This window comes from Hemicordylus capensis, chromosome 2, assembly GCF_027244095.1.
Source record: "Hemicordylus capensis ecotype Gifberg chromosome 2, rHemCap1.1.pri, whole genome shotgun sequence".
NCBI classification, from domain to species: Eukaryota; Metazoa; Chordata; class Lepidosauria; order Squamata; family Cordylidae; genus Hemicordylus; species Hemicordylus capensis.
Genome location: NC_069658.1, coordinates 98,492,923 through 98,505,903, shown reverse-complemented (window position 1 = coordinate 98,505,903; position 12,981 = coordinate 98,492,923). Strand labels below are relative to the sequence as shown.

General features: G+C 44.1%; 1 protein-coding gene across 6 annotated transcripts in view; it reads right to left on the bottom strand.

Annotated features, from left to right (window-relative positions):
* LOC128347663 (uncharacterized) overlaps positions 1 to 12,981 on the bottom strand; it is a 95,351-nt gene that overhangs the window by 76,941 nt on the left and 5,429 nt on the right. For 5 of the 6 annotated variants that reach the window (XR_008317648.1, XR_008317649.1, XM_053302595.1 and 2 more), the window contains exons 3-5: positions 8,041 to 8,120; positions 5,697 to 5,819; positions 1,809 to 1,867 (exon numbers count right to left, since the gene is read on the bottom strand). Coding sequence is in view for 4 of the 6 variants with exons in the window: in XM_053302595.1 (XP_053158570.1) it covers positions 1,809 to 1,867; positions 5,697 to 5,819; positions 8,041 to 8,120 (262 nt within the window). In the remaining 2 variants the exon portion in view is untranslated. The remainder of the gene's footprint in view (positions 1 to 1,808; positions 1,868 to 5,696; positions 5,820 to 8,040; positions 8,121 to 12,981) is intronic. The other variant, XM_053302596.1, reaches the window with a different exon arrangement.

Here is a 12,981-nt window from a genome sequence, read left to right as displayed (position 1 = left end):
CTCTAAACTGAGGTGGAAATGCAGGGTATAAATGGTCTTAATAAATGTAATAAACACCTAGCACAATTAGTTCATCTAATTCAGCTACACAATTGTAGCTTCTTGAGACCTATTCAGATGTTAGTTTTAAAAAGCTGTACGTGAGAACAGCTGCCCAGAAGCACAGCAGGAATCCCACCCAGTAGGTCACTCACCCCCTCACAGGCAATTTTCATGGTTCCAGCAGCATTCGTCTAAAGAGACAGACTCTATAACTGTGAGGATAGGTCAGGGAAACACCTGCCATCACAGTTACAGCATTCACCTCTTCAGATGAACACTACTAGAAGTGTGAACAGCACCTTAGATGGGGTGAGTGTGAGTGACACTTCGGGTGGAACTTCTGGTGCACTTCTGGACAATTGTACATGCGTACAACCTCCTTAAACGAGCATCTGAATCAGGCTTTTGTCTCACTAGTAAGTGTGGAGCCTATTCCTAAAGGGACAGAAACAGGTAGGGGCACAGCTTTAATTGGACAACAAGTTAATATGGGGCCCCTGCTTTCTTATTCTCTCTACCCCCAAAGTTTTTGCTGCAGAAGAACTATATAATATGGTGAAAAAACAAAACATTTTCAGCATACCCTTTCTCTTGCTCCTGTGCAAATAATATCACACTCTGATCGGAAGCCAGCAGCTTGTCACTGAGTCAGGGAGATGGGAGGAAAGAGTAAAGAACAGGGTGTTTCCTCATGGGCTCAGTAATGCTTGACTACCCCACCCACCACCACTGCTCATTATAGCTGTGCCCTTAGCTGTTTCTGTCCAGGTAGCCCACATCAACCTTACTACACCCCTAGAAACAAGTCAATTTCTTCCCTTTAAAGATCTGATTTCCCCCGCAAAAGAACTTCTAACCCCTGGATTTGACTTGAAAATTTTGATATAAGAGTATTTGTGCAGAATAATCCTCTGAAGCAAAGTCTGTTTCGCCTTTGTGTTTCTCAAATTGCAGATATATCATGAAGATATAGCATGGGTCATATATTCTGTTCGAAAGGATAAGCCAATACCACCTCCTCTTCCTCTTTTACATGGAGATGTAATTTGAAGGGGGCTAAGGAATATATTTGGTCAGCTCCTCACCTGGAAGGAATTGCTTTGAATTCAATGAAATTTGCATTAAGTACAGTTCAGATGGAGAAAAGAGAGCCTGTATATCATTACTGGACTGGCTGTTGTTTATATGACTAGAGATGAAACTTTCTCCATAACTGGTATCCCAGGGTCAAACTGCTCTTTATGGTAGAAGTGTAATTACAGTCTTCATCTCTTTTTTAAAAGAAACATTACATGGCAGTGAATGGGGAGATCAGGATTGGGACTCTGGCACATGAGGGGATATTTAACATTTGTGCCATGGTCTCAAGGAAAACCATCTCCTTGCCAAAGCTGCTATGAGCTCCTAATCTCACGCTGATTAAGACAAGAACTAAGGCATTTTGAAAGATGCATAGGCAGTGCTGAAAATATCCCATTGACCACCTTGCACCTGGGGTAATACTTGGTAATTAAAAACAAGAGCAATTGCATAATTCTATTTACTAGGCTCAGAAAACTATGCATATGTATAAATACATACACAAAACCAACTGAGAATTATTCTTATTAAAGCTGCACTTCAGCAACTGGAATCTTGTGTATAGTCAAGATCCTCTATTTGCAAACTTTGGCTCTATATGATTGTTATCAATTTCATATATAATATAAACTGCATCTGGTGCTATCAAGTTCTAATATGCAACTTGGAAAATAAAATATGCTTACTGAATTTATTTCATTACAACCTTGAAAGGCACTTTCATGCTGCTGTCTGGATTGTGTCCCTGAAAGAGAAAGATTATACTTTGGATTCCCAAAGTCGTCCTTATTTGGGATTGTACAACCCATATCTCAGAAAACTAGGAGCAAATGCACAGAATAATTTTAATCTAAACATTAGATAAATTACCTGAATGCTATCTCATTCAAAAGACTTTGGTTTGGGGCGGCATATAAATTAAATAAATAAATAAATAAATGCTTCGAATGTATCCCTGTATTAGTGCCTGAAGGTTTTGAATGCCAGCCTGTAACAGGCAACATTTATGTTTATAGGGTTCACTGCATCTGCAAATAATAGGACTCCTTTCCAAGTAATTCTACTTATGAGCTAGGTGTTAAAATAATTAGGGACATTAAGGAAGGTATTCAATCACATCTATCTTCTTACTGCAAAGGGTTTCCTCAATGGCTGCTAAATAGAAAAATAAGCAAATAGTCTTTCCTCTATGGAAGAGAGCTGGTCTTGTAGGAGCGAGCGTGATTGCTAGGCAGAATCTGCCCTAGTTTACATTTAAATGGAAGGCTACATGTATGTGCACTTTAACATATTCCCCTTATGGGATGGGGCTGCTCTGGGAAGAGAATCAGAAGATTCCAAGTTTCCTCCCTGCCAGCCTGTGTAGGCAATAATGAGGTGGATGGACCAATGGTCTGACTCGGTATAAGGCAGCTTCCTATGTATCTTGAGCATCCAAATCTCATGTACAGATTTTTCAAGATAGATTCTCTTTTTGTGCTGGTACATTGTGAACACATCCAACAATGGAAGGAAGCACTGACACAACAATTCTGGTGAAATCTACAATAAAGATAAGTATAGAAATTCCCATATTGTCCACAATTAGCGTGGTGTAGTGGTTAGAGTGCTGGACTAGGACCAGGGAGACCCGAGTTCAAATCCCCATTCAGCCATGATACTAGCTGGGTGACTCTGGGCCAGTCACTTCTCTCTCAGCCTAGCCTACTTCACAGGGTTCTTGTGAAAGAGAAACTTAAGTATGTAGTACACCACTCAGGGCTCCTTGGAGGAACAGCAGGATATAAATGTAATAATAATAATAATTAAATGTAAAGATTTTGACTGTCCCCCACAAGCACTTCAGATTAAAGAGTTTATACCATACCTAATTTGTACCAAATACCAGATAGTAGGCCTGTGCAAATCTTGGGCTCCAAATACCCAAACTCAAATAATTCATACAGCTCCCCTAGTCCTGCATGAAGGCAACCATCCCCACCAATCTATGGTGGCTCCATGGCAAAAGTGCGAGAAAGAACTCCACTTTCAAGTGCTTCCTATACAGCTTCCCATGTGTTGCTGGGACTCAACAAGGTTCCATTTCTCTTTAAGGGGGAAACATTTTTCTCGTGCTGGGAAAAACACCACAGTGCGGGGATGTGAGCAGTGCCAGCTGTCACCGCCCTGCAGTGCTGAGGAAGCTATGCAGATTATTTGGCTTTGGGAATTTGGAGCTGAAGATTTGCACAGGGCTACCAGATAGTGAGGCTGTTCTCACAGCACGAACAGCCTGGGTTACCCCAGGCAGCTCTGGTCTTTGGGAATGCCACGAGTGGAGGGCTCCCGGCTGTTCCAGAAGAAGGCAGTTGTAAAAAGTAAAACACTTTTTAACCCAGTGTTTTACAGGAGGTAAAACAAACCTGTGGTTAGTTTTACCTTTATAAGCAATTGTGTGAACCTGGGTGAAAAGGCTTCCGCCCGGCCTGCCACCATTTCCTGCAGCAAGCTGGGGCGAAAGAGTGGCCGCGCCCAACGTGGCAGCTGCTTTAATGAGAGCAGCCGCCACACTCATGGCATCGGACACTCTGGAATACAGGAGGGAGGAAGTCCTCCCACTCCCAGCTTTTGCTATTACTATACATGTAGGTGCGCAATGCAGCAAAGTCAATGACACTCATCTGCCCGGCAAGCTCCTGCCTTCCCCACAGACCTCCCCAGTGGTGGCGTGAAGACGTGAGAACAACCTTAGTGTACTGTAAAAGACTGTCCTGAATTTGACAGCTTGGCAAATTTTTTCTACTATTAATCTCTCAAAAGATCCAGATGACCAATATTTGAGTCTGACTGGATCATGTCCATTTTGCCATCATGACAACATCCAGCAACTATTACCTTACAAAACCTTAAAGTAAAAGCTGGCAGCCCTTCTGCCAAGGACAGTTTTTTTGTGCCTGCCATCTTATTGTGTGCTTCAGGAGCTTATGGCAAATACTCCTCTTTTGGCAGGTGAGGGGAAGCAGCTAAATACCGCCAATGAATATGACGAACAGGGAAACATATCCATGCTCCACATTTGTCTCCATTTAATTTAGTGTCAAAGGGAATTGGAGAATGTCATAATATTCTGCAGCCTGCAATTACCCCATCCATCTTCACAAAACATTTAATGGACAACAGGATTATTAGGTTGCAGCTCATCAGGCTCACCTGTAGCTTCTACTCATATCAACCTTTTCCAGGGTCCAAGAGTGCTTTTTCCTAGTGCATGAATGACTAATGCATTTGCTTTAGTTGAAATACAGGATGCCAAATAAAATAGTGTTTCTGCATATATAAAACACATTTTTTCCAGAACACCTCACAGACCCTGAAATGCCACTCATCATTCGTATATACTCAGTCATGTCCTGAGGGAAAGTGAAAATGGTTGGCATGCTGAGCTATCCACAGAGGCATGCTAATGCCATTCCTTGAACAGATTAAATCAGCATGTGGGAAATGTTGTCCTACAGAATCTTCTATGGATAAATACACCTAACATGCAGTTACCAAATAGTCATTACTAATACATAGCATTAAATGCTCAGCTATTCACACAATGCTTATGCCACCATAAATTTGCTAGTCTTTATGGTGCCACAAAATCATTTTCATTTTCTGCTGCTACTAACATGGTGACCTCACTGGAAGTTGTTACCAATTTGCACTGTTTCAACTCCAGAAACTTGCTTCATGTATACATATGATGAATAAGCAGGAACTTGCCTCTGAGCTCTACAGAACAAAATCCATTCAAGCTCCCTTGGCACTGCATGGGAGAGCAAGGTTATGATGCCTATTCAAGCTTCCAGAGCAACATTTAACCCCCAATAAGCACCAAATAATGCTGCAATTCAGAGATGTGATATGGGCGCTGGAGTTGTGATATACATAACAGAATTGCACTGCCTAATTCGACAGAAGAATGTGAATTTCTAAATTGAAACAAACAGGGCAGCTTGAACATGCAAGACAGCTGTGTGAGCATCAGAATATAAATGGGACTCTGCTAGACACCTTAATAGGTTTTCTGAACGTGGTTCTCCTTCAAAGGAATTTGGGGATACATACAGTACCTACGATGTTTCAAAACAAACAGTGGCTGAAATCCAGATTAAAGTTACTCAGGAGTTATTTTAAAAGACTAGTGGATTTCAACAGGACTTCTGCTGAGTAATTTAGTCAAGATGTCTGTCTATATTTGTTCAGTTGAGACCAATTTCAATTAAACTGCACAGAACATTCAAAGAAAGATATCCTAGATAAAAATTAAAAAACAAAAAAAAACAAACAGAAGGAGGTAACAAACATGCTCAATAAGTATGGAACTGATTCCTTAGAAGAGCACACTAAACAGATTAGGAACACAATTTTTTAACTATTTAAAGTGAACCCAAGGACTTAGGCACGTCTTGTGCAGCTTTTAATTTTTTTATGTATACAATTGTACTTCAGGGAAAAATACAGTTAGAAAGAAGATTAGCTATGCATAAACCTTAACAAAATTTTAATAAACATCTTATTTCACAAAATATGTACAGGTATTAACTTACATGCATTTGTGGTTTTAAGAAAACTTCTTTTTTCCTGATAATTAGATGTCTTTTCCTGATTTTTATTTGACACAGTTACATCAGAGGTGGAATTTGCTTTGGGCTGTTTGAAAGGGACACAGCCTGTATTAAAGAAGAAAGTTTTAAATATATGAAGTGGGTTTAAAAAAAAATCATGCTTACTAGGAGGAGTATAAACTATTCTGCAGACATTCCTCAGAAAGGGGAGTGCTGGTCCTGAAGTCTCAAGAAATATATCCTGTGGCCAAACTATCTCCGACGGCTGAACAGCCAACACTCAAACACAGTTATAGCAGACACACACAGGGGCGGAGCCATCATTGGACCAATGGGTTCAAAGAACCCGGGCCGCACCCAATCAGGGGCAGCATCTCGCGGACCCGGCACGCTCCCCACATCTGACGTCAGTCACGGGGGTGCTAGTTTAGCTCCTGAGTGGGGGGCTGCGCGGCCCCTTCAGGAGTTAAAAGGTGGGCGTTGCGTTCACAGCACAGCCAAGAGCAGCTCTTCCCTGCAGGGAAGAGCCACTCCTGGCTACACTGCGAAAGCAGCGCCAGCCTTAGTTTAACTCCCGAAGGGGCCGCATGGCCCCTTCGGGAGTTGAACTCCAACTCCCGAACGGAGCCAGATCATGCCTCCCATGTCTGACGTCAGACACAGGGGGTGGGGTTAGCGGGGCAGCCGCTGCAGCCGCACATGGGCCGCCAGCTGTCCCACTCCGCGCCTGGACACACACATACCTCTTACTCTGCCTCTCAATGCCTGAATCTTCCACAATGCAAAATGGCTGACATCTGGACTAACACTGCACTGGTGCTTGTCTGTGTAGGGGAATTTCAGTGCCCTCTCCTTCCCCCTGAAGCCCTCTGTATCACCCAAAAATATGTCCCTGAGTGCTGCACAATCCACAGGAACATATTTTCAGGTGGCATGGAGCACATCCTAGGGAAGGGGAGGACGTCAAAATTTGTCTCAACCATGGAGGCTGCAGTGGAGCCAAGTTAGTTGATCGTGCTTCTCCCACTGCACTGGTGCTTCATTAGTCAGAATGTCTGCCAGTGTGTGGAAATAGTGTGGCAACCCTGGTTCCCTGCCACCTAGGTTTACCCTGCCATGGGAATGCATGATGCCTCCTCTCATTCTAACTCCTTTGCTGCTCCCTTCCTTTGATTGTCCTAACCATAGTTTAGTATTATATCTGCACCAATATTAACCATGGTTAATGTTAACCATATTTTAATAAATAGATAAGGCAGGGTTACCTTCTTAATCAGGATTTGAAATGGGTTTGCAACTCTGATTAGGAAACCATGCTTAAGTTCAACAAGGAAAAAGAAAGGGGGAATTTGCAGACAAATGAATTCAGAAGGCACATTACAAATATACCTCTAAAACTGTGAGTCATGAGCCAGCATCATGTCTGCACCAGATCTTTATCTGAGCAAAGCTATCACTATTTTATGTTTCTTCACAACTGCAAGGAAAATTCCTACTCATAGAAGGAACATATCAGAGAGAAGACTAAGCTAGAACCCCTTCCCTTGACTTCTGGTTTTCTATGTGGAAAAAAAAACTTTTTTGTACAGAAGGGTATTCAGTCATATGAGCATCCACTTGCACCCTGCCCCAGATACAGGCACACCACCTCATATGTTGCTAGTAAGAATTAATCCTTGGATAGCCAGTTGGTTTAAAATCTATATATTTAGTTCTCCTAAACGTACCCGTCGTTAATCCCATGTGTGGCAGCTCTTGCGAGAGCAGCTGCCTGGGAGACAGTGACGGAGACAGGAGACAATGGTGCCGGCGGTGGTGGCTGGAAGAGGCGGCGGTGAGCCAGGAGAAGGAGGAGGCCAGAGCTGACGGCAGGCCAGCCTGGCCCTGGTTCGCCTGCCGGGAGGAGGGGGTGGGAGGAGGTGGCGGGACGGCTTTCCATCCGGCCCACAAGCCATAAAGCATGGGGTGGGGGAAGAGAAAGCAGGCTGGACAGCCAGTCTGTCAGAAAGCACAAGGAGGGGGGCAAGAAGCAGGCGGCAGGGGGAGCGGACAGCCAGAAAGCCAGGCATGGGCAGGGGACAGCGGCGGTGGCTGGGCGGGCTGAAGGCGCAGATGCTCTGCGCCCGGCCCAGCTAGTTATTTTATATTTTACTGGTGTACTTTTATTTGGTTTTTGGCAAAATTGCTCGTGTACAATCTGAACTCTTGTAAACTACCTTGATCACTTGTGATAAAGCAGATTATAAATATCCCAAAATAAACTAAACATCTCATTATAGTCCCTGACACTATGAACACCAAGGATGCAACTATGGGTTTCACATACCTGAAGATGGAAGGTTCCAAGCCTTATAGTTCTTCCCTTTGGTTTCATTGGCTGATGCGGGTCTTTGAAAACACCGTGATCTATTGCAAGAAAAACAAAAATTAGATTTTTAAAGTTGTAGGTAGTACAGCAGGCCTGCTTAACCTAGGCCCTCCAGCGGTTTTTGGACAACAATTCCCATAATCCCCAGCCACAGTGGCTAATAGCCAGGGATTGGGAATTATAGGCCAGCACCTGTAGGAGGGCCGAATTTGAGCAGCCCTGTAGTACAGTATGGACCAATGACCAGTAGGTTGGACAAGGACACTGATGTCCAAGATGTATGGCTTCAAATCTCATCTAATTCATGGAATCCTGGGTAGCTTTGGGAAAGATGCTATCCCTCAAATCCCGTCTCTTCTTGTAAAGAAGAATTTTAGTTGGCGAGACTGAATTAAGAGCACATTTTCAGGCCATAGTAGAATGACAAAGAAACTGGTAAACATTGCCTTCTCTTGAAAAAATTAAAAGGTACCTTTTGTTAAAAACTGTAACAAATATACTTTCTTCAATACCACAAGATACCTATATCATAGCTTTGATAATACACAAACATTTAAAATAAAATCAATTGATTCGTTAAAAGGCATATAATCCTGCCTGCTCCCCGTGCCCAGCAGAGGAGGGACACCATCCACCATCAAGAGGCACAGGGTGAGAGCCTGTGCTGGGTGTTACTCCTCTGCTGTTTTCTTCATCTGCTGCCTGCCTATGGGACTTCTGCCTGCCACCTCTGTTGCAGTTGAGTGTTGGCAGGATTGAGGTCCTGGGCTCCCATCTGCCTGCCCCTGGGCTACATAGGAGACTGCCAGTGGCGGCGGGGCTGCCACCAAAGGGGCAACACCAAAGGGGGTCACCCCTTTGGGGAACAATGAGGGCAAAGGGTAAACCACCACCCCGGTTCAGCATTTTTAGGATTGCGGGGGAAGGTGAGATAAGGCTTGGGTAAGATTTGTTTTGAATGTTTTGGAGTCTGTCTGGAGATGGGGAGATGGGAGAGCGTGTCCACTGGTCTCAGGGCGGCTATTCCAGTGGTGGTGGGGAATAGAAGAAGTTACGTTGGCAGGTCAGCAGGCCATTACAGGGGGAGGGAAACCAGAAACGTAATAGCCGTTTCCCCTTCCAGCTGCCCTGCCAGCTCTTTGATCTTGGGGAGCAGTGCCAACTACCCACAGAACCTTGCCTTGCTCCTTTGTAATGCCAGGTCAGTCCAAAACAAATCTGAAGTAATCCATGATCTGATCTGAGATGAAGGGGCTGACCTGGTATGTATCACAGAGACTTGGTTGGGGGAGGCTGGGGGCCCAACTTGGGCCCAGCTTCTCCCTACAGGGTACTCTGTAGAGGAGCAGGTAAGGGAGCGTGGGCGGGGAGCTGTGGTCTTTAAGGATAATATCTCCCTTACCAGGATCCCTGTCAGAGTGAATGTGTGTACTTATGTTCATACTGAATGTGTGCACTTATGTGTTCATATTGAATGTGTGTACTTACGTTACTTATGATCATATTGAATGTGTGTACTTATGTTTGGGGACCAGCGATGGATTGGGACTTCTGTTGGTGTACCGATCACCCCGCTGCCCAACAGAGTCCCTTACTGAGCTCGCGGACTTGGTCTCGGTTTTGGTGTTGGAGTCCCCCAGGCTTATGGTGCTGGGGGACTTCAATATCCACTTTGAGGCCAGGTTGTCTGGTGAAGTTCAGGAGTTCATAGCGGCCATGACAACTATGGGCCTATCTCAAGTGGTCTCTGGACCGACACATGTTGCTGGTCACACGCTTGATCTGATCTTTCATTCTGATTAGGTTGATGTTCCGTGGGTGGGGACTCCTGTGATTTCCCTATTGTCATGGACAGACCGCCATCTGCTTAAGGTTGGACTCACAGTTGCTCCCCACCTCTTCAGGGGAGAGGGACCTATTAGAATGGCCCGTCCAAAAAGCTTATTGGATCCAATAGGATTCCAAGAAATCTTGGAAAGATTTAATGTTGGCCCTGCCAGCGATCTGGTTGATGCCCTGATGGAGAATTGGAATTGTCAGCTCACCAGGGCAGTAGACATGATCGCTCCTAAGCATCCTCTCCGACCCACTTCAAAAATGGCTCCTTGTTAAACGGAAGATCTGTGGGAGCTGTAGTGGCAAGGTAGATGACAGGAGCGCAAGTGGAGGAAGACTTGACTTGAATCCAACAGATTGCGACATAGAGCGCATTTAAAGATCTATGCTCTGGCTATACGTGCAGCAAAGAAATGTTTCTTTTCTGCCCGTATTGCTTCCGCAAACTCTCATCCAGCGGAGCTATTCAGGGTTGTGAGGGGGCTAGTAGAGCCCACTACTCCCTTGAATCAGAATTTGGAACCATCAGTTGCCCGCTGTGATGCTTTTAATGAGTTTTTTGTGGACAAAATTTCTCATATTTGGGTCGATCTAGACTTAGACTCCACAGTTATTGCAGTGTCAAATGCAAAATTCCTCTTGTGTGGTTAGACTGGATCAATTTATTTGTGACTCCTGAGGATGTGGACAAGCTGCTTGGAATGGTGCACATCCTACCACCTGTCTGCTTGATCCTTGCCCAACGTGGCTTATATTATCTGGCAAGGGAGTTGTTGTGGCGAGCCTAGTGGCAATTATAAATACTTCTCTGAGGGAGGGCAGGATGCTTCCTTGTTTTATCCCCTGCTAACTGGGCAAAGAGGCACCTTTTACCATGGTGATTCTCTTTATTTAGCATGGGGAAGTAACTGGCCCTATCCACCCCCAGCACAGTACCTCCAGTGACTGTTGCTGGTGTGTGTCTTATGTTTCTTTTTAGAATGTGAGCCCTTTGGGGACAGGGAGCCATCTTATTTGTTTGTTATCTCTCTTTGTAAACCGCCCTGAGCCATTTTTGGGAAAGCGGTATAGAAATTGAATTATTAATAATAATAATAATAGAGGCAATTATTAGACCTATTATTTAAAAGCCTGCCTTGGACCCCTCAGAATTTAATAGCTATAGGCCTGTCTCCAACCTTCCATGGTTGGGCAAATGACTGAGAGGGTGGTGGCCTCCCAGCTCCAGGCAGTCTTGGAGGAAACTGACTATCTAGACCCATTTCAAATTTATTTTCAGACGGGCTATGGGGTGGAGACTGCCTTGGTCGGCCTGATGGATAATCTCCAATTGGGAATGGACAGAGAAAGTGTGACTCTGTTGGGCCTTTTGGATCTCTCGGCAGCTTTCGATACTATAGACCATAGTATCCTTCTGGAACGTCTGAGGGAGTTGGGGGTGGGAGGCACTGCTTTGCAGTGGTTCTGCTCCTACCTTTCTGGCAGATTCCAGATGGTGTCGCTATAGAGGCAGCTGCTCTGCAAAATCTGAGCTTTTATATGGGGTCCCTCAGGGCTCCATACTGTCTCCAATGCTTTTTAATATCTACATGAAACCATTGGGAGAGATCATCTGAAGAGTTGGTGCTGGGTGCTATCAGTATGCTGATGACACCCAAATCTATTTCTCCATGTCAACATCATCAGGAGAAGGCATATCCTCCCTGAATGCCTGTTTGGAAGCAGTAATGGGCTGGATGAGAGATAACAAACTGAGACTGAATCCAGACAAGACAGGGGCACTTATTGTGCGGGGTTGTCACTCAGGAAGCGATATTGATATACCTGTTCTAGATGGGGTCACACTTCCTCAGAAGGAGCAGGTACGCAGTCTAGGAGTGCTTCTGGATCCACACCTTTCCCTGGTTCCCCAGGTTGAGGCAGTGGCCAGAAGTGCTATCAGCTTCAGTTGATACGCCAGCTGCATCCGTTTCTTAAGGTTCATGATCTCAGAACAGTAGTACACCTGCTGGTAACCTCCAGACTTGATTACTGCAATGCACTCTATGTGGAGCTGCTTTTGTATGTAGTCTTGAAACTACAATTAGTACAAAATGCAGCAGCCAGGTTGGTCTCCGGGTCATCTCGAAGAGACCATATTACTCCTATATTACAGGAGTTGCACTGGCTGCCAATAAGTTTCCAGGCAAAATACAAAGTGCTGGTTATAACCTATAAAGCCCTAAACAGCTTAGGTCCATGGTACTTAAGAGAGCATCTTCTTCTGCACGATCCCCATCGTCCACTGCGTGCATCAGGGGAGGCTCGTCTGTGGCTACCTTCATGTCGTCTGGTGGCCACCCAGGGACGGGCCTTCTCTGTTGTAACCCCGAGACTTTGGAACGCGCTTCCCGTGGGAATAAGAGTCTCCCCATCTCTAGCGGCTTTAAAAAAGTGTCTGAAGACTTACCTTTTTATCCAGGCTTTTTAACTTTTTAAATTTTAGATTGTTATTGATTTGTTTTAAACTGTTTTAGCATTTAATTGATTTTAATGTTTTGTTTAGTGTTTTGTTGTGAACCGCCCTGAGACTTTGGTTTGGGGCGGTATACAAATATGTTAAATACCGTATTTTACGGACTATAAGACGCTACGGACTATAAGACGCACCTTAATTTTAATCCAGTTTTTTAGAGTTTTAACATATTAAACTGTTAAAACATATAAGACGCACCTGAATTTTGGCGGATATTTTTCGAGGAAAAAAGTGAGTCTTATAGTCCATAAAATACGGTAAATAAAGAAATAAAATTCATCAATTAAGAAATTCTTACTTTGTGTGACTACCTAACACTTCCAAGAAGCTGATCCAAATAATAGTAATAATAATCAGCTCACAAATCTAAGGGAGCAGAAAAGATAATAGAACATATTCACTACTCTGATTAAACCTGTAAATTCTGATTATACAAGCTCTGTTTCAAGAGAAGTCTTATTATTTACACTCATTATTATATTACTGAGAAAATGTACATATGGATGTGGGGTATTACTGCAACTGCTGTTAAGAGCTCTTGAATCTGC